General features: G+C 42.9%; 1 protein-coding gene across 1 annotated transcript in view; it reads left to right on the forward strand.

Annotated features, from left to right (window-relative positions):
* Positions 1-2,426: 2,426 nt before the first annotated feature.
* LOC121715629 (butyrophilin subfamily 1 member A1-like) overlaps positions 2,427-25,197 on the forward strand; it is a 28,079-nt gene continuing 5,308 nt past the window's right edge. The window contains exons 1-7 of the mRNA XM_042101502.1: positions 2,427-2,523; positions 4,454-4,513; positions 4,687-5,028; positions 5,345-5,506; positions 5,627-5,782; positions 23,475-23,555; positions 23,678-23,713. Coding sequence (XP_041957436.1) covers positions 4,456-4,513; positions 4,687-5,028; positions 5,345-5,506; positions 5,627-5,782; positions 23,475-23,555; positions 23,678-23,713 — 835 coding nt within the window. The 5' untranslated portion in view covers positions 2,427-2,523; positions 4,454-4,455. The remainder of the gene's footprint in view (positions 2,524-4,453; positions 4,514-4,686; positions 5,029-5,344; positions 5,507-5,626; positions 5,783-23,474; positions 23,556-23,677; positions 23,714-25,197) is intronic.

A 25,197-nucleotide genomic window follows, 5' to 3' on the forward strand; every position in this document is an offset into this window, starting at 1 on the left:
ATGTAATGTTCATTTTTAAGTATTTTGTGATATTTTATTAAACCATCCAATTAACCTCTTATTCATATGTGTGTAGTTTGGGCATTTTAAAACACTTTATTTTTGCAGTTTGTTACTGTGACCTCTACAGAGGACAAGTTCATTTGCATGGGTTTTCATTGTACAGTGTCAGTATTTTATGAAATTACTATGAAATAATATAAACATAGACAAAACTAAGAGTCTAAACATACACAACTCTTTCATATCCAACTTTTAAAGCCTTTTTAAATTAAATAATTTATTGTTTTTAAGGAAAATTGCAACATTTTGATGGGGGACATGTTTTGTCCCTTATCTCAAGAATCGTATGTCACTGTATTTAAATGTACGTGCTACTGAGCAACACACTTGGCAACATTTAGCTGGACAGTAGCAAACTCACTTTTATAATGTCAACACTAAATCACACCTCTGCGTCTTTGAGAATGTCAGAGCTGCCAACCTGATTCCTCTGATTAGTCCTGGAGTTAGAGACTCTTATGTGCAGATCTAGAAAAGACACATGAGGGCAAAGAAGAGAATCTAGAGAGCAGAGTAGTGTTAAGGGGGAGCAGAGGTTAGTCCTGGAGGTAGAGACTCCATGAGGATGTGCGCAGATGTGGAGAGGGAGAAAAGATCAAAGTAATCCTGCACAGTACAGCAGTGGACACAGTTGTGGTGAGGACAAGCTAACAAGCCAACACAAACCACACTTGGCTAGAAGCCCATAGGAAGCCCTCTGAGAATGATCATTGTAGAATGAGTAACCCTATGCACTGGGTGCCATCAGACACTCCAGAGCCTGATCACAGTGGAACTGTTAAGCCCATCCTATTCATTTAGCATGTGGATTGCTTCAGCCTGCCTTCAGTGTCACAGAGTGAGCCTCAGGATGGTTGTGAGTTTTACATTATATGCAAATTTAACTGTATTCATGTCTGGTCTTTAAATGTTAAAAGGTGAAAAAATTGTTACAGAAAAATAAAAACAATTGAATAAACTACTTGGATACCAATTTGACACCATTGTATCAAACAAATGCACCTTTAAAGCTGCATGTATTACATTACATTACATATATATTAGACTCAAAATGATATAAACCCAAATCTGAGATGAATAAGAGAGATCAGTGGTGAAGGAGAGACAAAATGCTAGAACACAGGATCAGAGGAAGAGGATGAAGGAGAGGAGAAGCAGCAGCCGTGGAAGGAGGAGAGAAAGCAGACACTCTGTTGTGTGATCACATTTGCCTCCAGTCAACCTCATATCCCTGATGATAGTATCCCAAGATGGCATTCTCCCTCCACCAACCCTGGTCATGGCAGCGCTTATACTAGGACTGGACACAGACAGCTGTGGCAGGTGCTTCAGATTGCAGTGACAACACAATCAGACTGCTGCCTACTATAACATGAATAAATCAATTAAGTTGACCATTAATCGTGTTAATAATAAACTGTAAATTCATTCATCTGACTCCTCACTCCTGGCATCTAATAGCTGGCCTAATAATCTTGGTAAATAGGCAATTTCAGTCCAATAACATCCAGATATGTATAGATCTTCAAGTCTGATGCATCCTGTTTGGTTTGGTTGCCTTTACTATAGTATTTAATAAGGCAGTTTCCATCACACATTTGTAGCTGGATATGTGTTTAATAACATTCACATATTCATTGTGCCTGGTGTTGAATAATCTGTGATGACACACTTTAGGAGCTAATCAGAAGCATTGAGATAAAGGAATGGCATCATTAAAGTATGATGAAAACATTAAGACACTTTTTTGTACTTCTGTCAATTTAGGGAAGGGAAGGTTTATAGTATGAAACAACTTTTCTGACCAGAACATTTTTAGCAGGGACAAAAATGATTGAAAATGGTCCAGTAGGCCTATGTGTTAGAACACAACAATAGGTAACCACAAAACATCTCAAAATAGAGAGACTCAAACACAAATAAACTCCACACAGTTATGTTAAACTAAACTAACAACAAGAGGAGACTCATGATAAAACATTGGGCGGTCCTAATAAAACCACTGTTGCTTTACAGAAACAACTAGTAGTGACAAGTATTGAGTCTGACACTTGCATGGGAGAGAGAAATTAGAAAATGCTTAAATAGGCTTACTATGGTAGTCAGATATTTCAACTTCTGATTTATGGATGGACAGGTAAATGGATCTGTCATTGAAATGTGGTGCACACTGTAAAAAAAAGTACAGTGCTTATAAGTTAGTAAAGGCTTAGGTTTTAACATTCTTACAGATTCAAATCAAATTGTTATTTCAGCACAGAAAATGCTAATTTTAGTCCATCGTTTGGTGGAGTGAGCCGTGCCTAAAAACCGAAAGTAATATGTCACCTATTATATCAGGTATGTTTATCACACACTGTGTACAGTGAACACTGCATGACCCATTTAGGCTACAGCTTGTACAAGAAAGTTAGGGAATAACAACTTGCCATAGTTCTAAATATCGACCCCCGCTTTAAGGTAAGGGTTTTACATTAAATGCATAGTCATACATTTGATACATTTTCTATACTGTAAATCCAAATAATCAATAAGACGTGAAATTGACTAAACACATTGACTTTTCCAACTCAAAAATACATAGTTCACTTCTCATTGTGAAACTGATTACATAGTGAAGTAGCATTGATTATTCCACTGCTTGGTTGAATTTCCCATTGTCCTACGTAATTTAGAACGACCATTAACCGTATGTTATCTGCACACCTATGAAGTAGATCCATTTTTTTGGCCGTATCACACTTGTTTATTAATTCGCCAAACTCGTTGTGAAGTTTAAATTAACTGTCACGTTGCATCCGAGCTGTAAAATGCAGACGTTCAGAACATTGCAACATTGTAGCATATGACGGAGGTGGCTTTTAGCTAGATGGATGACAGCAGGCTAGTAAAAGCGATGTTTCAAAGCTAAAGTTCATCAGAATCTTGGGATACGCCCGCTTGACAACGGGAGAGATAGAACTAACGACTGGCCTTTGGCCGTAGCAACCATCCATTTAGAACTAGTAACCAAAGATTCTAGAACAGAGCTCTGTTCTAGAATCTTTGCTAGTAACGGCAGTTTGTCCTGTGAGTTGAGAAATGATTTGATATGTGTCGGAAGAAATTAGTTCTACAAACAAGACAGTTTTAGCGATTAAAACGTTTAAATTGTAACAGGAAATGAACACAACGCAAGTGGCAACAGTGGAATAAGCGGGATAATGGACTCCACGGTGGGAGGGCCGTTTAAACCTCGTAGTGCATTAACTTCTGTGAACAGACCACCGTGGAGTCCATTATCGCTTACTTATTCCACTGCTTGGTTGAATTTTATGAAGATCAGTAGTTCTAGCCTACTCAAACTACTTGTGCACGTAGGCTATGGAAGATTGGTCAAATCTAGCAAGTAGGAAAGTTTAAGTGAATGATGTGAAAGTGAAAGTAAGACAACGAAAGTTAAGGTTGCTTTTGGGCAGCCGTGGCCTACTGGTTAGCACTTCGGACCTGTACCCGGAGGGTTGCCGGTTCAAATCCCCGACCAGTAGGCACCTAACCCCTCACTGCTCCCCGAGCACCGCTGTTGATGCAGCCAGCTCACTGCACACTGATTAGTGTGTGCTTCACTGTGTGCTGTGTGTGTTTCACTAATTCACCGATTGGGATAAATGCAGAGACCAAATTTCCCTCACGGGACTCAAAAGAGTATATATACTTATACTGGTAGTACAAATACTTTCACCACAAAAACTGGTGCTCTAAATAGATTCTGTTGGTTTTGAAAAGTTCTCTTATTGACGCATTGAACTGCAATTTGGATTAACAAGGCGTAAGTATTTAGGCGCAGAATAGACGTGCGCTTTCAGGAGCAGTCTTCGTACATAGCCTACCGCGGAATACATAATTAAGCGCTCTTTACGCTTCCCCCCCTATCTTTTTATGCTAAACTCCCACTTTACCCTGGATCCTCCAATGAATGCATATGCATGACACGAAAAACGCAATTAGCCATTTTCAGCTCCTGCGACAGGCAGTTTGCGCTTTTACATCATTGCGGCCTGTAACATACCTCGCAATGATTTTACACGCACGTTGCGAAACAAATACGCCTGAAGTGGGCGCAAACGCATTAGTACATCTGGCCCTGTGTGTTCACTGTGTGCTGAGTGTGTTTCACTAATTCACGGATTGGGATAAATGCAGAGACCAAATTTCCCTCACGGGATCAAAAGAGTATATATTTACTTATACTTATACTTATATAATGTATATTGTTTTGTAAAAAAACATCTGTTAATACATTTAAATATAACCATGAATATAAACAATCACAACCTCCTGACCAATTACTGACTGCACTTTTAATGACATAAATAGGCTACTGCATTGAATAATCTACTTTATCTCATAGCTATGGCAGTGACCTGGATGTGTCTCATTGTGCTTGCCACATGCAGGGAAACCACTGCAGGTAAGAGTGCTCCAGATGACATTACATGGCTGCATTACTGTAGATGAGAGATTCACACAGCCTGTTTCAAGTTCTTGGTCAGATTAGTACTGGTATATGTCTGTCTGTCTCTCTCTGACCTATAGCAATGTTTATAACATTAGACAGAGAAATGTGGATCTCTTCTTCCACAGGAACCTTCTCCCTCCTGGTGCCGGAGGGTCCGATCTCTGCTCCATTAGGAGGTTCTGTGGTTCTGTCCTCTGTGGCTTCCTCTTCTTTTGACCCAGAAGAGGTGCGCTGGTACCGACCCAATCATGTTCAGAGCCCGGTTCTGTTATATAAGTTTTGGAAGATCAACGAGGAGCCTGCAGACCCTCGGTACCGGGGCAGGGCATTCTTTACAGCGGGACTACAGAAGGGAGACGCGTCCCTGAGACTGGAGAACCTCAAACTAGCAGACAGAGGAGAGTATGTGTGCTACGTTCACAATGGAAGGGAGTACGAGGAGGCCAGCGTCATATTAACAGTCAGAGGTGAGTTTGATGGTTCAAACATGATAGGATAATTATGGATTATTTGTGTAACACTGAACATCATGTGTAAGGAGTTTTGTTTTGATGCAGTTTCCAGCTATATGCATGAGCAGAGAAGCATAGTAGAGTTTTTGAATAGAGAGGTTAAGCCCTTGTTTGACTTGATCAGTAACGTGAGTGGTGAGCAGCCCTGTAAGTGTTGTATCCTAAAAAAGGGAAAAATAAACTTCAACTAAACTGTGTAAGGTTCTATTTGGATAAGTATTCGGAATGTAAAGTCTACTATTTAATGTTCATGATGCTGGTTTGTTCTTAGTCACAGGGTCTATTCCAGTCATGTCAGTTGGCATCACTGAAACAAGAGGACAAGTGAATGTTAGCTGTGCATCAGATGGATGGTCACCTAAGCCCACACTCACCTGGAGAGACAAAAACACCCAGAGGATCAAACAGAACTTCAGTCACAACCCCTTTTATGGTAACTACATGTCTCATAGAGCCTGTATTCAGCTAGGCATGGAAGGTTGTGAGCAGAGCACCAACATTGTCAGTAGTGATTGTATGATTACTGTGTCTTATAATTGTGCCTCTTTCTCAGATGATGATGGTTTAATGGGAGTGAGTTCCTGGCTGCTCTACTCTTCCTCTGAGTCAGAGTGGCTCTCCTGCTCTGTGGGTGTGTCTGATCAGGAGAGGAGAGAGGGCCGGATCTTACCATACAGAGGACAGACTACAGACACAACAGCCCGGTCTGGTAGGTGTAGATAACATTACTTAAAGGTTCTAATGTTATTCTAAGAGTTTGGACAGACAAAAGACACAAAACAGAAGAACTCTGTCTCTGGTGCGCCTATATTCTTAAGTGTTCTGAAATTCTTAATTTCAGGAACGTCTGTCTTTATGACTGTCTGTCTGTTTTTTGCATATCTCGATTGAACCATTAGACCGACCGACTTCACACTTGATAGGTGTGTCAGATGTGTATTGCCTGCTGGCATGAAACATTCTGTGAATCTAACATGCGATTGGACACCAGCATTTGAAATGAGATAAAAATAATAATAATGGTGTGTTTGTAAAATGCCACACCAAGCATACTCTAGGATTTAGAGTAAACAAGCAACAACTCCAACAGCACCCTAAATTTCAAAGTGTCACACTCTTGAAGAGTAACCTGTACAGAGATGGGCTACTCTGGTTATTTCAGCTGACGAAACAAAGTGGCAGTGTGTGGCATCATTTATGGCACATATTGTGTGAGAAAGATGGGCAGTTCATTTGATAATAAGTGTGTTCGGTGTTCATCTTTTTTGTCATCAAGCACTTCAATTAAACAAGCCTTCACACAATGTCAAATCAGCTGTGTTATATCCAGTTTGATCTGTAAAAGGTTTTGTATAAAAGCAATATATCAATTCTTCTTCTTCAATGCTTGGTATGGAATGATGATGTTTTGAACTACAGATCATCATCCTGTTTTTAAATGAACATGTTATTGGGCAACAGGCTTTCTACAGGAATGGGCATGTATGCAGGAATCAGTGTTGGGGGTAACGAGTTACAAAGTAATGTGTTACTGTCCTCCCATACTGTCCTCCCGTACTGTCCTCCCGTTATCATAGACGACCACCCCAACGATAGTGGTGAACTCGGTGAACAGGGTAGTGGTGAAGAGAACGTCATTCACCCGTGGCCATATTTGCAAGAAATGTTTCTGTACATTGGCAGCTTTCTGTGAAGCTACCTGCATCAGCGGCCAGTGAAAGGCTATTTAGCATCGCAGGACTTGTCTTCAGTACTGGTTTCAACTGGTTTCAAACCTACATTACTGGCAGAGATTTTTATATCAGTCTAGGAGATCATGTATCTGAAAAACATGACTTGCCTTTTGGTGTGGCCCAGGGGAGCTGCCTTGGTCCCTTGCTATTTTCTCTATATATGCTTCCATTGGGAAACGTCATAAGTCAGCATAATGTAAACTTCCACAGCTACGCAGATGATACCCAATTGTATCTTTCTGTGGAGCCAACTAACCCAGATGGCCTTTGCTCCCTCACTGCATGCCTAACCTCCATTTCACTAGTTCGCCCTTCTATATGATTGCTTCAGCTAGACTAGAATGTATGGGAGAAGTGCGTGTTTGGCAAGGTAGCTGTCCGTGGTCCTGGAGTGCCTGGAGCGGATATCGCGATAGAGCGATGACCGCTTGCACCCCCCTGTGTAAGGAGGATGAGTAACAGGGCAATTGGTGAAATGGAGGAGTAGGGGGAGGAGGGGGGATGATTTCGCGAACGTCGGAGCGTGTGACGTATGGAAAAGGAGGTCGGCTTAAATAGGCCTACCCTGCGGCGGCAGTGGGTGAGTTAATTGCTGTCAATCATCCCGAAGGCTCCACCCGAACTTTGTTTATAAAACATAATTTCACTAGTTCGCCCTTCTATATGATTGCTTCAGCTAGACTAGAATGTATGGGAGAAGTGCGTGTTTGGCAAGGTAGCTGTCCGTGGTCCTGGAGTGCCTGGAGCGGATATCGCGATAGAGCGATGACCGCTTGCACCCCAAAAGATCACAGAGAAAGGCCGCTACCAACTACATAAGTGCTTGCTGAGCGAGTCGTAAATCCGCTAGATTGGAGCGGATGTAAGACTGGTAGGCATCCGAGGACCAACGGCCCAGTATTTTAATTTGTTGCTCCGATAAGCCGTTGAGCGCAGCTGTTGTGGCAGCTCCTATCCTGAAGGAGTGTGCGGAGTAGCGATCCGCGGGAAAACCAGATTTGACTAGAATGGTTTTTAAGAGTGTCTGGAATCTGTGGCGAGTGATGGGTAGCCCTTCGTCTGACACGAAGGGCGGGCTAGTAGACGAAGCTTGAGCTGACCGATATGAGATGTAGTGAGATAGGTATTGGAAAGGCTGAAGATCTGAGGCGGAGTTAAATGGATATGGAGTGTCCTTTTCGGGACTGATCGGTTTTACTCTGTTTGATGGTAAATCGAATGGTGTCTTGGTCTAGCTGCTCTAGATCTGCGATGCACGGGTGGACATCGGGAATGAAGAGAGACGAAGGGCATGTAAACTCGCTACATCTCAGCAGCCCAAAAAGGCCAGTAGAAACATAACGGAGATGGTGGAATCGGAATGCGGTGACATGACCCTTTGCGAAGGGTAGCGAGGCGGGTGGCGAGAATGCTTGAGGTAATGGGAAGGTGGGAGTCTTGGGGGACTGGATGTTGCCTACGGATACCTTTAATTAACAAGCCTATCCTGGTGTCGGAGAAGGGGCATTCGGAGCCGTGGGGGCGTTTGTAGAAGAAATGAATGCCAGCTAGGTAGACTCTAATGGAAGAAACTTTGATCCCGAGTGAAGTGTGGGCGTAGGTGATAAATGATGATATGGTGACTGCATCGAAACTGGGAAATGGTAGTGAGTGCTTTGCGTGGAACTGTTTGAAGCACGACCAAGCAGTCCAGTAGGACTGCATGGTCCTGGGTGCGAGGGCTTGAAGGGCTAGGTCGGCCGTGATGGGCTGAAGATAGCTGAGGGGGTGGTTTATGGGAAGATGGTCTCCGAAAAGCTGGGGAGCTGGGTCCGCCTCTGGAGCCGAGCTTCTGAATCTCTGGAATTTAAGACGAGAGAGAGAGTCAGCAATTCCATTGTGGCAACCGGGGACGTGCGCGGCTCTTATAATAAGCTGGTAGCTGGCTGCTATCCAGATTAGACGCCTACTAAGAGGGGAAAGCGCAGGCGATTTTGAGCTCGTTATTAATGACGTGCACTACGGCTTCGTTGTCGCTGTGGATTATCACACTCTTGGAGGTCCACTCATTCCCCCAGGTAGGGCCGTGATGGCTACGGGGTAGAGTTCGAACACGGCTGATGATTCGTTTCCAGTTGTTAGCTCTCTGAACTCGAGTGGCCACGGGGATGCAAACCAGCGCCCTTTGAAAAAGCCTCCGAAGCCTGTTGAGGGGGCTGCGTCGGTGTACAACTGGAGCTCTTCTGGAGATGATTGGCAGTCGTCGTAGAACATGCACAGACCATTCCATTCGTCTAAAACATCCTCCATAGTTTGATATCGGCCAGACACTGGGCATCTAGAGATACGACGTCTTCGAGAGATGGGGTTGCTGAGCGCAGTTTAGGAGATGCGAGATGAAAGGGCGGCCCTGGGGAATGAGTTGACTAGTGGACACTCGACCGCGCCGTGACTGGGGCTATTGCAGAGGGGACAAGATGGCTTAAGTCCTAGGAAAACGCGGTTATGGAGCTCCATATCGAGCGCGCCCCAGTAGGGGTTTTAGTTCCAGAGGCCGACTCTGGCAGCGCATTTTGCTGAAAACAGCCGGTGGTACCGGCGATGATGGCCAGGTAGTCATTTAGCTTAGTCATTTGCGGCGACTGGAGAACACGAAACAGACGACTTCTGTGTAGTTGGTAAAAGCTACGGTGAACTCGGGAAATGACAGGGTTTTTGATGCTGGGCCAGAATTTTTTAGAGAAAAAACCAGTTCGCCGCAAACTAGATCCCGGTTATGAGAGGGAATAGGAAGGGAGGGAAGAATGGTAGAAAGGTCTACGTCTGCACCTGACAAGATGAGGTTCCTGGTGGACGCTGTGACGGGTGGTGGTTCGAATGCTGCAGCGTGAGGAGGCGGTGGCAGGGCCTGTGCTGTGGCTAAAGAATAGTTTTGCTGCCGGAACGGGACGTCGTGGTCCGAAGCACTCGCTGAGTGCTGATGACCCGCTGCTGCGGGCTGGTCTAGCGCGGAGCCGGGGAAGAGATGGGAAGGGAGAAAAGGGGGGAGGGAGGGAGCGGTCGCTGACGCGACCGGAAGGGGAGCAACCTGGGACAGGGTCGCGGGAAGTGGGACGGGGAAGGAAAGAGGGTTAGGGGGGAGTAGCGACGCTGTCGCTATCGGCGCCGACTGAGACCAGGTGCTCGCTAACTCATCTCAACTCAAGAGAGATGGGGAGCTAGTGAGGTGACTCTTCGAGCTGACTCTTCGTGAGTTGAGGCGTGCTGTACAGACGTGGCTCCCGGAATGGAAAGGGGAGGGGGGAGAGGGGGGAGGGAGGGAGCAGTCGTCGGAACGACTGGAGGTGGGGCAGGCCTGGACCGAGTCCTGGCTAGGGGAGGTGGATGGGGGAGGGAAAGAAGGAGTGGGGGGAGTAGCGACGCTGTCGCTACCGGGGCCGTCTGGAGAAGTGGGGTTGGACCCGGAAATACGGCGGAGATGCGGCGGGAATGGGCCTGAGCCGCTGACGTGGCAGTGGCTGTGGCTGAAGCAGCGGAATGATACGCTCTGAAGCGTGTGGTGCCGGAAAGTGCTGTCGGCAGGCCCGGTTCGCGAGGTGGCTGGTGGTGTGTGCTTCGTCCGGCTGAATGGCCGGCGGAAGGAACCGCGTCGGGATGCCAGAAGGAGCAGCTTGCTTCCTGGTCTGGGGAGGAAAACAAAGTGAGGGAGCGGGAGGGCGAAAAGACCGGGTTATCCGACTGCGTTAGAAGGCGGAGGAGATGGAACTTCCTATCCGACATACGGAACGCGATGCCGCGGGAATGGAGAGTGCTGCGGATGCGAGCCACTGTCCAGTGGGTAGGGTCAACGCCTTGCTGGCGCTGGGTGGATTTCCAGTTCCATGAGAGCTGTCTTGTCAATGTGAACAATACGCAGACTGAATGATTTCGCGAACGTCGGAGCGTGTGACGTATGGAAAAGGAGGTCGGCTTAAATAGGCCTACCCTGCGGCGGCAGTGGGTGAGTTAATTGCTGTCAATCATCCCGAAGGCTCCACCCAAACTTTGTTTATAAAACATCATTAATCAGTGGATGAGCAAAAACTTTTTGAAACTAAATGATGACAAAACAGAGGTACTTCTGGTTGGACCAAAACTAAAGCGAGATATTATTCTTAGTAATCTGGGGAACTTGGCACACCAGGTCAAACCAAAAGTAACAAGCCTCGGTGTCATCTTAGATGCAGAGTTAAGTTTTAAGCCCCATATCAGTAAAGTTACTCAGACAGCCTATTTCCACTTGAGAAACATTGCCAAAGTGCGGCCCTTTTTAACTCAACAAGATGCAGAAAAACTAATTCACGCATTTATCACTAGCAGGTTAGACTACTGCAATGCACTTTTCACTGGTCTTCCCAAAAAACATCTAAAGAAATTGGCACTCATACAGAACTCTGCGGCTAGACTTTTAACTAAGACTAAGAAGAGAGAACACATCACCCCTGTGTTGGCTGAACTGCACTGGCTCCCTATTTCCTATAGAATTGATTTTAAGGTTATGTTAATTACTTACAAAGCTCTGAATGGCATAGCACCTTCATATATCTCTGAGCTTTTAATATCTTATCAACCACAAAGGAAACTTAGATCATCCAATTCTAATCTTTTAATCGTACCCAAAGTGCTCCACAAACAAAGTGGAGAAGCTGCGTTTATCCATTATGCCCCCAAACTATGGAACACCCTGCCTCTGTACATCAAGCAGGCGAGTTCAGTAAATATTTTTAAAAAAGATCTGAAAACATACCTGTACAGGAAAGCTTTTAGTTAACTCATCTTATCCTGTAGACTACATTTTCAGATTATTCTACATCTGCTACTATTGGAGGGCGCAGCCAGCCAGAAGCAGATGGGCTCCCCCTATTAAGTCAGGTTCTGCTCAAGGTTTCTTCCTGGAATATGGGAGTTTTTCCTTGCCACAGTTGCCATATGGCGTGCTTGTGGGGGGTAAGAGGGTTAAGGCTGCCAGTCTTATGACGTCATTTTCTATATTTTTGATATGTTGCTGAGTATATCATAAACAGCAAAGAAAAGTGATTGACAATGACTGACTGACTATTATTGTGTTACATGCTTCAAATGTAAAGCACTTTGAGCTGCATTCTGTGTATGAAAGGTGCTATACAAATAAAGCTTTATTATTATTATTATTATTATTATAGTACAAGAAGAGTAAGACTGAATCAGGCCCGGGGTGGGTAATCGGGAGAATTCCCGGTGGGCCGCATCACTTTTGGGCAGGTCGAGGAAAAAATATTGACATTTGTAACGTTAGTCTATCTTTTCTTAAAGTAGGACACGTTCCGCATTCTGTGCATGACACAAATGCAATCCTCTGCATGGGTTGTAGCCGTATCTGAGAAAGTTTTCTCAGATACGGATAGCCGAGCCGGCCCTACAGTAGACACAAGCATCAGGAGGCAGCAGCAGATCAACCAGTCGATCACTGAAAATGATTAGCCCGAAATTAGTGATGAGGAGGCCATGACTACAGGGACAAGTAGAGAGGATAAATTAAAGTTATTTAATGTAAGAAAGAGCAATTACCCATCATTATCATGATAAACCTATATGCCTTGTTTGCTCAGAAGAGGGTGTAGCCTAATAAAGGAGTAGGCTAAATCACCAAACAACAATATAGCCTACAGATGCAAAAAACATGTAGCCTAAACAGTTCAATATGCCTCTGTGGAAGCATGGGATAGGCTACATTGCAAAGGCTTTCTTTCTTTCTTTCTTTCTTTCTTTCTTTCTTTCTTTCTGTTTTTGTTAACTTGTGGAATAGTGGAATATTTTTGGTTAACTTCTCAGTTGAAGTTAATTATTATATAACCTTTACACATTTGTTGAACCATGGTACTAATAAAAACTACAGGATAAGAGCTAAAATGATGCTTCATTTATCCAATTTCCACCACTATGGAAAACGTGGGCCTGTTTTGGGCCTGAAACTCCCGGGCACTGAATTCTGGCAACTTTGAAAACCAGCTTCTTTTGAAGATGAACAGACGCCTTTTCAATTTCAACTAATGACTGGCATATTAGTAGCTGCTGGACATAGGTGGCCTGTGTGTGTGTGTGTGTGTGTGTGTGTCTGAGAGTGAGATGGTGACCTGGGGAGTAAGCATTAGAAATGCTCATACCACAGGACCAAAATGTTCTCCCTATAGCAGGTCATTTTTTTAAGAAATAAGTTATTTCTTTTTCATTTTTACCTGAAGTTCATACAAAAGTGAAATTTCTGTCTCTTTTTTTCTTTGAAAGAAGATATGGGAACCCTGAATATGCTAAATCCAAAATAAAGTTCACAATAAAAATTCAAAATAAAACCGCTTGCTTTTTACTTTATACTTTTACTTCAAATACTACAAGTACATTAAATATCAGAAAACTACTTTTGATACTTAAGTACAGTATATATCAGATACTTTAAGACTTTTACTTAAGTAATATTCTAAAAGGTAACTTTCACTTTTACCAAAGTCTTTTTCTAGTACGATACTTTTACCCAAGTATTGCTTTCTAGTACTTTATACAACACTGCTGCGTAACTAAAACATCCATTCCTGCTTTACTCACAGTCTCTCTAATAAATTGACTTAGGTTTTCATATAGCAGCACACAGTGATTACCTATTTAAAATGTAAATTAGCCTAGATACATTATTGTTTCATTGTAGAGATGTGTGCAGGCCAGGGAGAGCTCGCAGTCTCCTTCAAACATGTTGGCTTCAGCCCAGCCCCCGCCTCCACAAATCAAAACACTAGTGGCAAGGGCGTAGGTTTGGTTTCAGCTTTGGTGGGGACACATCCCCAACTCCTGTTGTCACGATACCAACATTATTGTTTCAATACCAATAGCAAGTGAAGAATCTCGATTTCGATACTTTTGCTATTTTTTAAAATTTGATTTGGTTTGTGTGATCATTCACATCAGTGGCAATCATAGAATTTGAATGATACTCCACACACACACATGCAGACTACAGCTGCTGTTCATGCAGACTACAGCTGGCGTGATGTAGCCTACATAGCTTTGTTCAAAATGAATGCATTTAAATTAACTCCAAAGTTAGTAGCCTACTTATCACAACATTGTAAATCGTGAATGGTATGTAATTTTTACAAATGCATGGCTCTCTACCAAACTACCTGTAGGCTAATTTGCAGAGGACGAAGAGAAAGCGCCCATTTGATAATTAGCCAATAGTGGAGAAATAACTTCTACATTATAGGCCTACTGCAAAAATGAATGCTGTTGGCTATTTAAACTATCTGGCGGATGTTTTAACATTATCTGGGATGGGCCATTTCTAGGACCCCCCCCCCAACATTGCACTGTGCCTACTTCAGAGGCCGCTGTTGAAGTACTGGTAAGTACTGGTACAGAATTATAAAGGGTAGAATATTGTTTTTTTCTTTCTGCTGGATAACAAGCATCTTTGAAGTGACCACATTTCAGTCCTCTAGGTCACTTGATATGACTTAAGGGCTTAACATGCTTCTGCGTCAACTCCATGGCGTAGCTATGTAACGGTAACAGATTACCGGCTATTCTCCCCTCGAAACACACAACATCACAACAACGTAGTATAAAAATATATAGTTTATTAACAATCAAGTTTTAAAAACACAGTTCAATAAATAGCTTCGGGTCAGGTGAATAAGTATACTAGCACCTTAGCACAGCGGTAGCGGAATGGTCCTTCCTAAACCAGGGGCTGTGATGGGGCTAAGCTCCGTACAGAGAGAACCAACCAAATAGGGGGTGTGTGCGCGTTTTAGCCAGGGGCTCTATCTAAGTATATGGGCGCCACTAGGGGTTGCCTAATGCACCCAACAAGGAAGGCTAAAGAGGTAAGCTACAATACACAAAATCACTCACAAAATGGTAATAAGACACACAGCAACCTTTTGTGAAAAAGACACAGCAAACATATACGTGGTGACTTAGAGGAAGTGATAACACAAGCTGCTAAGCTATGGAGAAACACTAGAAGAGTAGCCAACCTGCAGGGTACATATAACTCGCTAGAGCCTCGCTACTGACGCACGTTAAGGATTGGCTCCCTCTACTGGCGACTAGTGGCAATTGTAAGTAAACACCTAGGGGTAAGCAGGTCGTGGGTAGGGCCACTGATACTAATTCCCCCAACTGAGCCTACACTACAAGTGGCAATATTAGGCACTACACACCAATACTACACACCAAGCACAGCACACAAATAATGTAGATACCACACACACTCACACACGTGATATCAAGTAACATTAGTCAGTAGGTAACACAGTCAAACTAATATTGTACCAGCGGCAGCCCCTAGCTACTTGACCACACCCTGCAATGAGTCACACACAATGCACTAATAAGGGGGAGTTGAACTAGGTGAAGGGAAAACAATATATTATTGTCCAGTGCCACTCGTGGCCCAACCCCCAGGATTGAAGCGCGGCCTTTGGAAACAGTCTGGAGTGATGGGTCCACCAATGCGCTGTCACTTTACATGCGTGGCCAGACACATCTGTCGGGGATTCCTCTAGTGGTGTCTCCGCCCCCTTGACTGCGAGACAGAAGCGTCAGTTAAACTTCCGCATACACTCCCAAAACAGGGCTCAGATCACTCATACAATGCTCAAGGTCATGGAGGTTTTACTTTCCTTAATGATGCAAAATCGGGTGTGTTGAGAAGTTTCAGGTTGGCCGTTCATCACGTCTGGCGGTGGAAGATTTACTTTCCTTAATGATGCAAAATCGGGTGTGTTGAGAAGTTTCAGGTTGGCCGTTCATCACGTCTGGCGGTGGAAGATTTACTTTCCTTAACGATGCCGAATCGGGTGCGTTGTGAAGTTTCAGGTTGGCCGTTCATCACGTCTGGCGGTGGAAGATTTACTTTCCTTAATGATGCAAAATCGGGTGCGTTGAGAACGTTGATATGAGGTCTTTCCAATTCCTTCTACTGACGGATATTCAGGGGGTCGCGATCTCGGCGGCAGGCGTTCAAATCAGTGTGATCGGTGCGTCCTTCTCGTAGTGAAGATCCACGGTGCTTTTTTATGCAGTGGCTGCACCAATCCTCGTCGTTCGTTGATCACTTAATTATTTTGGCCAGCTGTAAAGAATGGCTCACAGCCAACCATGGTAATCACCCCAATTCAGTCCTGTCCCACCTCCCGGATAGTTCAATGTTACACACACACCAAACCATCAACCCATCTAGAGTCCAATTTATATGAAGTTCATGTAGGCTTATGGTCATACAGTCTTAGCCATGCGTCCACCGCTACGCCGCCACTCCTATGGTGTCGTGACTCTTTTATGGTTCTGCGTCATGTTGCTTTGCATCACGGTGCATTTCACTGCCATAACGCTCGATGTCACCTGTGTCTGCATCACTCACCATCGAAACAATAGACTGTATGACCAAAACGGCAAACCCCATAGACCAGGGATGTCAAAGTCAAATACATTAGAGGGCCAAAAAAACAAATCTGCTACAAGCCGAGGGCCGGACTGGTTCAATGTTTATTAAAACATATTAAAATGACTGCACGTAACCTATTGAACCAAGACGTGTACTGTATTTTATTTAATGTTTAAATGAATAATGACTGTGACTGAAGTGCGGGCAAAGCTTGCACAAATGTATGATTTTTCCCATCCTCACCGACCTTGTCATAAAACTTGTTTAAATGATCATATGATGCCTCCTTGCTGCTTTGTCGTCTACATCAGCCTTTCTCAAACTTCTTTGACCTGAGGCCCAGTCAAGGCATACTTTGGGGTCATAGGGCCCACCTACATGAACCCACCCCCTCCTCCCACCCCCCCATTAAATTATCATAAATGATTGTGATATCACAATTATTATTATTTTTATACTATATTGCTATACATGCACTTCAAAACAGTCAATATTTAAAGATTGTTCACAAAAGTTTGTGAAAACATGCACATCAGAGTACTGCTTTACTAATGTAAAATATAATTAGGCCTACAATAGTTTCATTGTTTTTGCATTGTTGCATGATGCTTGCATGAGAAATACTTCTCAAAACAACAGTTTATATGGGTGCCGTTGTTTTGGGATGTTTCCCTCATGCAAGCATCATACACTGATAGAATATTTATATGCTAATTACATTTCATTTGAATGCCTGAATGTAAGGATTCAGGAAACACAATACCAGCTTTTGTGAATGGTAAATGGCGGATCAGATCATGCATAAATCACTGATCTGGAGATCTTTAACTATCGTTAAAGGAATTATCCGGAGTAAAATGCACTTTAGATCGATTTACGGATGATTGGGAGTACATACATTGAGTTGACATCCAAATCATGTCATTCGGATGTGTTTTGAGAAAGTTCGATGTTACCGTTTTTAGTCAAAGCTCGTTAGCGTGGAAGTGAGAAGGGCATATTATTTCGCCGCTACAAAACGCTATTTTTATACCTCTTCTACAGTTCCAAACAACATTGCACTTACGTGGTAGTGAGTAGAGGGTCCCTAAAGCCAAACCGAAGTATCCCGAGGTCTTTATGTGGTCGGATAGAGAGTCCAGAATGAATTTCATCAAGCCAGTACCTTTCCGGAAATGTTGCCATCTTTGCTGCTGTAGGAGTCGATTGCCAAGTGTGCTCTGGAAATTCACAATTTCGTCGCCGTTAAAAAAAAAATAAAAAAAAACATAGTCCAGTATTTCTTTTGAAATTGAAATTAAGTTGTATGGACTGGACTATGTTTTCTTTTTTTTTTTTTAAACGGCGACGAAATTGTGAATTCCGGAAATTGTGGGGATCCGGCCCGCGGGCCTTGACTTTGACATGTCTGCCATAGACTGTCGTGCCAAAATATTAAAGCGATGGTTCGGAGTAATTTCACCCTAGGGTCCTTTGCACCATGCACTGTTTTCCCTTGGTCGAACCCTGGTCGAGTAGCGCTGTCAGAAACTAATGAGTTTCTGCAGGTGTAATGGAACCAACTTTTATCTCGTTAACACTTGCCTGATTCCTTCACGGGAGAAATAACAAAACGGGAGGGTGCCAGTAGATGACCTTGAAATACAGGAGAACCCGGGAAAAAGTGTTGACAGGTATGATTCCCAAGAGTCCAAGCTTTCAAATGGTGTATAATATTACTATGCTACATAACAATATGGTGCATACAATTGATTTAGAATGTTGGGGGAGGGGGGGTAGGTGTGCTGTAGAAGGCACACTGGTATGTTACAAGAAAGAGGCTTGGTCAACTGTATGGCATATCGTAAATTAAGATGCCCTACCATAACATCCAAACTCTTCACTGCACTGTAGCCAATTAACTTCATGACATTAGGCTATTCATATTTTCCTGTAGGCCTACAACAACTTTATGCATCACAACTAAGCCGCGTACTTGGCTACGGAACGCACACATTTTGTTTGCAGAGGAGAGATAGAATGAGAATGGACGCACACATCGATTACAGAATTTTTAGGCTATTTGTGGCTGGTTACTTTACAATTTAAGGAAGCAGACCCAACCTGCAAAAAGTCATTTCAGGGAGGTATCACGAAGCCCCCCCCCCCCCCCCCCCAAAAAAAATAAAATAAAAATTTAGCCTACTTAAATACAGATTAATATGTTCAATAATGTCTAGTTAGTACACCAAATAAGGAAGGCCTAGATAGAAATTGTGAGAATAAAATATGCAGATTTTGGTAGTTTGGTCTTTTCATGTAGCCTTGGCAACTAGCCATCTAGTAGGCTATAGGCCTGAATAATATGCACATGAATTGACACTTGTTAAACTCACCTCAACATGTCTTTACCCGCCATGGGCAATGCTAAAGTCATTATTACAAACAGTGCAGCGTGCAAGACTAGGCCTATCATTATGAGACAAGGGTAGCCTACACTTTGAAATGGGTCCTTTGAAATGGGTCCTTTTTTTGAGGCACTGACTCTGCCATGACGCTCCTGTTCCTACACTGAACTGATTAATTAAGTTCGGGAGAAAAGAGCCCGCCTACACTGAAAACTGATTGGTTGATTTAACGAAACAGGCCAATCAGGATGCTCTCTATTTTGGAGGCGCTCAGGCACACACACCACCCCTCTCTCTCTCTCCCGTCGTGTGCGCGCTACACTCACACGCGGTCTCGCATGCACGTTCTTGATCGTTCACTATAGATTCCAGGAGATTTTATCTAATTTGCGGGTGTCAATATGCTGGAGATTCCCGGAACTTCCGGGAGACTTGGGATGTCTGAGGAAGTAACTAGTAACTTGTAACTTATTACCTTTTTTGAGTAACGACCCCAAAACTGGCGGGCATATATCTATCTATCTATAAGGGCACTGCACTAGTATTCTCTACTTCTAAAAAATCTGATGTCTGCTGAAGATTTTATATTCAGTTAATGTGCTCACATGAACGGTCATTGACTAAGCTTTTCCAACGATATGTATATCGAGGGTATTGTAAAAAGTATCGCTAAGATAACCGCATCCAAAGTTGGCATGGTTCTCCTGTAACGATACGCCAGAAGAGGAGAAAATCACCTTTTTAAAGAAGCCCTATGCAACAATTTTAGCAAAAATGACCTTAATTATGCAGGTTGAGAGTCGTTCTGATGGTTCTACAACACTTTTTGGGTCGTTTGGTGGGTGCTTCGTCTCCCCCTAGTGCTTCTCCGCGGGAAAAACCGAATATGCAACTTTCTGGTCGCGGTCCGAACACATCCGGATGTAACTCAGCGGAAGTATCCAATCGCGTCGCGAAATTTGTTCACAATATGAAAGTGTAGACTGTATACTGTCAAATTATGCAAAAATGTGAAATTCGACATTTTAACCCGTACGTTTGTTTATCGTGGATTTTTCTTAAAAAAATGTGCGCAAGAGGACTGGTTTCGCCTTGCAGGGTCACAAATGTGTTCAATATGGATTCCATAAATAGTGTTCTTAATGTCGTGTCAGGTCGTTGGACTGTCATTATCACTCTGCTGTTTTTGTTAACTCTGCTAATTGGGATGTTCATCCTGTACAGAAAAGGTAAATCATGTATTTTATGTATTGTTATGATAATATTGGATTAGGACACATATATCTATGCTGGGAAAGTGAAGTTTGCCTTTTGCTGAGCTACTGGGATGGCACTCGGGATGAGAATTGCATTGGCTAGGAAAGATTTAAATGTATCTTGAACATTAGGACAGAACATTATGACACATTAAAAATGAAAATAATTTCATATTTAAGCTTTATGTGTATTTTTCACATGTATGACAACGTCTTCATTACAGACAATCATATCATTGACAAGAATGTGTTTCAATTAGCACATGCACAAAATATTGATTTGGTAGCTTTACTCAAACTACAGTATATTAATGAAGGCATCAAAAATGGTTTACATGCCTATGGGTGAGTGTCTTTTTCCAAGGTTGCTGTGGCCATTTGTTTACTTATACCATGTGATGTTATGTTTATATAGCCATGTGTTTCAGTTAATAGTGTATCTGTCCCCACCCCTCACCTGTTTCTGTTTATTAGCCTTGTCACCCGCCTCACCTGTTTCTTATTATGTTCATTATGAGACACTTTCTGACATGTTGTGACCCATTTTCTCCATCCAGATTCAGATATAAGGCCAGACAAGGCATCCCATAATATGTTTGCTTTTTCAACACATGTAAGAAATATTAGTTAGTGTCAAGAGCCATTTTATATTTTAGTAGGCCTACACATTTAAGCCTCATAAAAAGTTATCAAGATGTGATCAACATATCAATGTAGGTGCTTTGAAACATACAATGTTAATGTTGTAATTGATGTAATGTTACAACATTACAACATTACTAGGAATTATAAGCAGTTGCAAATTTCATACAATCAATAATCACTCCACAAAATTGCGTTTATCTTCTTTGTCATCAAGCACTTGAAATAAACCAAGCTTTCGCCCTATCTCAAATCAGCTGTTAATATTATGTTCGGTTTGATCTGTTAAAAATTTTGTAACTTTTTCCATATTGAATGCTTATTATAACCATTATTGTGGGTTATTAGTGCGTGCGTGCTTATGTGTGTGTAACAGTAGCCAGCTGGTCAGTACCGGTGCAGTGTGTACGTTGTGTACACCTCCCTCCCAACTCCTTAATGGCTCCCACACACAGCTGCGTGCGGTCAGAGAATGTCTAATAAGGGGAGAACTTCCACTCTCGGAAAACTTCCAGTTTCTGAACTGGTTGCAGTTCCTTCTATGGTTCCCACGTGAGGGCGCTCGTCCACGAGTGCAGAATGAAGCTGTATCCCTCAAAATCCACTTTTCTCGGTTCTCTTGTCTAGTAATTTGAATGTTGCATTCGAAAGGGGAGGCAAAGAAAATACACACTGTTGAGTAGTATATTTTTTTAAAGTCTCTTAAATGTTCTAAAAAGCCTTTCAAAAGTGTCAATGACATCATTCATTAGCACAATGCTAGCGTGTTATGGGCAACAACGACCCAACCTGTAAGAAACCGAAAGGACATAAGTACTCGTTCATTCATCTTTCGACCTATAACCCATGTTGAAAGATGAAAACCCATGAAAACTACAATCAAATCTGAGATTTCTCAACGACAATTCATTTTGCACTCGTGGTGATCGCCCCCAGTGGAACATTGGTGGAACTGCAACCAAAATTCAGTACAATGGGACTTAATAGAGAGTGGCCAGGCTCTAGACGGGCTCTGGTGTGGTGCTAGAGACGCATCCCGTCCACTTTACATGGGCTTAGGTCATCCGTTGCCGAACTGGCATGCGTTGACGGACCGCAACTGTGTGTGGGAGACGGCTCCCGGTGGTGATCCACTAGTACTACACGTCATTTTGTCGTGTCGCATTCCACTCTATTCCTATGGGTGACGTCAAGTGACTTTAACGCGCATTCCGGGAAGGCGGCGCTGCATTTGAAAAAATGTTGCGCGACAAAAAGCTGACCGATGTCCATCTTTATGCAAACTAATCCGTTGAACGCGACGCGACTATCCAATGAAAGCACAAAGGTTGTAGGTCCTTTGTTCTACCACAACGGTGCCTGTGAAACTTTGGTTCCGCTTACAAGGCACATTAATGTTTTAACAATCTCTTTCATCACCACCTAGTAGTCCATAAAACAAAGAAAGTATTTGGAGAAATATATTGACTGTTGGTGTTTCTGGTGAGGATTTGAGATTGCATTGAGTAGTTTAAATAAAACAACATTTCGAAATGACTCCATCAATGTGGGCCTCAGTGACACCTCCACGCCCCGCCCCCCCGACAATCATTTTCAAATAATGATATTCACTTCAGTTAAGCCACTTAAATCGGTGCTATACTATGCTATGCAATGCAATGAGTTTTCATCATATTTTTTGACGTTTGGCTTTGTTGCCCATATCAAGCTCAGGCCGTGCAGCGATAAAATGTAACAAATCTGTCCATTTTAAGTTAGCTATCGGAACGTCACATATAACCGTCACGTATGTCCAACCTCTTACGTGTATCTGTCACTTAATATTCATTTCTATACAAACCAAGGCTGCGGATTCCTAAAGAAACACAAGCACCCACACCATAAGTTTATCTAAATTAGCTATGTACCAAAAAATACATTTTACCGTGACTCGAAGAGCTGTAAACAGTGTTGTAAGGCTGTGTGTACAAATCCGCTTGGAGCTCAAGCTCCAACCTGCAAGCTACCGTTCACTAGTAACTTGCAGCTAGCTCGGCTGGCGGCACTGTTGCTAAATTATGTTATGAAGTTTGGCACAATACATTCTCACTCAGGATAGGGATCAATAATACCTTTCACTATCCCAAAGATTTAGTATACATCTCTTCTATTATTCATTTCTATTTTATAATGTTGACAATTACATAATCATTGAAAAAAAAACATAGATAGTTCTAACATGAAATAAACATTTTTCCTTCTTTTTTGAATCAACCTTCCGCGCCTCCCCTCAAATTATTTGGCGCTCCCCAGGGGAGGCGCGCCTCACAGTTTGGGAACCTCTGGTATAGGCTAATAATGTGTTGTATACTGTTAAGTACATGCCTAACTTGGTGGTCCATTTGTGAGAAACACTTAAGACAAGTTAAAAAGAACTGACCATGAGCTGCAAACTGACATTTTAAACTAAACGCCCATACGCGACTGAACGAGGGGAGGCAGCACGACACCACACATATGTGGTGTAGTACTAGTGGATCAGCACCGTCCCACACACAGTTGCGTTCCATCAACGCATGCCAGTGGGTGTTCCCGACGGTAGCTATGTAAATGACTTGAAGTATAACCATAATTTGATTGGCTGGTGCTTTCTGTTGTTGTCCGTCGGTACAGCAAAAGTGGAACTTTTCAACGCGAGCGACGGGAGCAACGGGACGCAATGGACCCATAATTCAGTTCGGCAATGGATGACGTAAGCCCATATAAAGTGGACTGGATGCGTCTCCAGCACTGCATCGCAGTTGTGTGTGGGAGCCATAAGAGTCGTGCTAGCAGCGTGGCCACTTTTAAACACTTAACTTCTGAAAAGTTTGATGCTGGCTGAAGGATTTAGAATCAGTGAATGACACCATATTAAATGTGTTCAACATGGTATCCATAAATAGTGTTCTTATTGTTGTGTCAGGTGGTTGGACTGCTGCCTTCGTTATCACTCTGCTGCTCTTGTTGACACTACTGATTGGGATGTTTATCCTGTACAGGAAAGGTAAATCATTGATCTTATTTATTGTTGTGATTATACTGTGTAATGACACACATATCTATGGGAAGGTGAAAAATATATGCCCCAGTGACCCCTTTTGCTTAATTATATCTTCAATCCTTCAGGTTTAATCCAGTATCCTGTGACTTCAACACCACCAGGTACACATTTTTACATCCCTCTCCCTATGCTACAGACCTTTTATTTATTTTCTTATTTCATCACACGTCAAAACACACACACACACACACACACACACACACACACACACACACACATATCTGACTTTCTCCAACTTTTGCACATCTCCTTAGAACTTTTTATTGATTATTTTTGATTTCTCCTCCATTTATCTACCCATGTCCTTGATTGCCTAGCCTTTCTGCCCCCCCCCCCCCACCCCCATCCCCAACACACACACACACAAAACACACACAGTTACATCATCACTGCCATCAACTCGCATACATACAGCACACTGCTTGCTACAGTAAGCCTCCTCTACATACTTGCTGCACACTGCCGCCCCCCCCCCCCCCCCCCACCCCCTCCCTACATACACAGCACATTGTCTTCAGGATCTTCTCCAACACACATCCACTACATACTTACAGCACACAGAACATTGATGATAGCAAAGATCCTTAATATACGGTAACCTATGTATTTGGATCTTTGAATATTCTTATAAGAACATTCGGCTACCTAGTAGATCGCGTGCCAGTGGGTTACAGAAACAGACAGACAAGTGGCAAACAAAGTCGTTTTTCTCCTTAACTGTTTATTTGAAAAACGCCATGTCGATGTCAGAATGTAAGGAACAAATGTGAATTACAGAAAATGCATTAAAATGTCCGATCTCGAACTGTATAATTAAGGGCTAGGGCATAATCCGAGAAAAAATGATTTCTTCCATAGGGCCACAGTGTAAAGAATCTCTCGCTAGTCTCCTAAAAAGGCGTGGCGCTAATGAACCCTACGTCATAGGAGAACAGGAAGAACCCTTCTGTGAATCGTCTCGCTTTATCAACCGTCTCTGATGATAGCATTGCTGATGTGGCAAGACTAGCTCAAGTGGTTAAGCAGCAGGAGATCATGTGGGAGACCAGGGTTCAATTCCTTAGAAGTGCATGAAGTTTTTTTCTTGAGCTTTTAATTACTTTTGAAACCATGTGTGTGCAGTTAATGTGTACAATCTTTTGTTTTTCAGTTATTAATCAGAAAAGCGCGACTGAATGGATACATACAGTATATGTCTGTGGTTGCCTAGCAACAATAAACAAAGAATAAAATTAAAATCGATCCCTTGAATCTTTGGTGTGGATCACTAAGAGTGAGGGTTTCCCAGGGGGCATGGGGTTTCCCTGTTATTATTAAAAAAATACTTTGACAGAATATGAGATGCATACTGCAGGCTCTGCTTTACTATCTATACTGAAGTACCGTTGCAGAGCAGTGTGTCACTTTAGCCACTAGGGGCATCCATCAGGACCTGATCGCGAGGCTATGAACAGTAAATTTACATTTAGACTGGGTGGGATTCTTACATAATACCCAATAGGAGTCTTCTACCCACCCTCTCATTAGAATTTGCATAATAGCCATTTCAGGCACTAGTTAACTAGTGAGCTGCTTCACTGCCACA

This window comes from Alosa sapidissima, chromosome 1, assembly GCF_018492685.1.
Source record: "Alosa sapidissima isolate fAloSap1 chromosome 1, fAloSap1.pri, whole genome shotgun sequence".
Lineage (NCBI taxonomy): Eukaryota > Metazoa > Chordata > Actinopteri > Clupeiformes > Clupeidae > Alosa > Alosa sapidissima.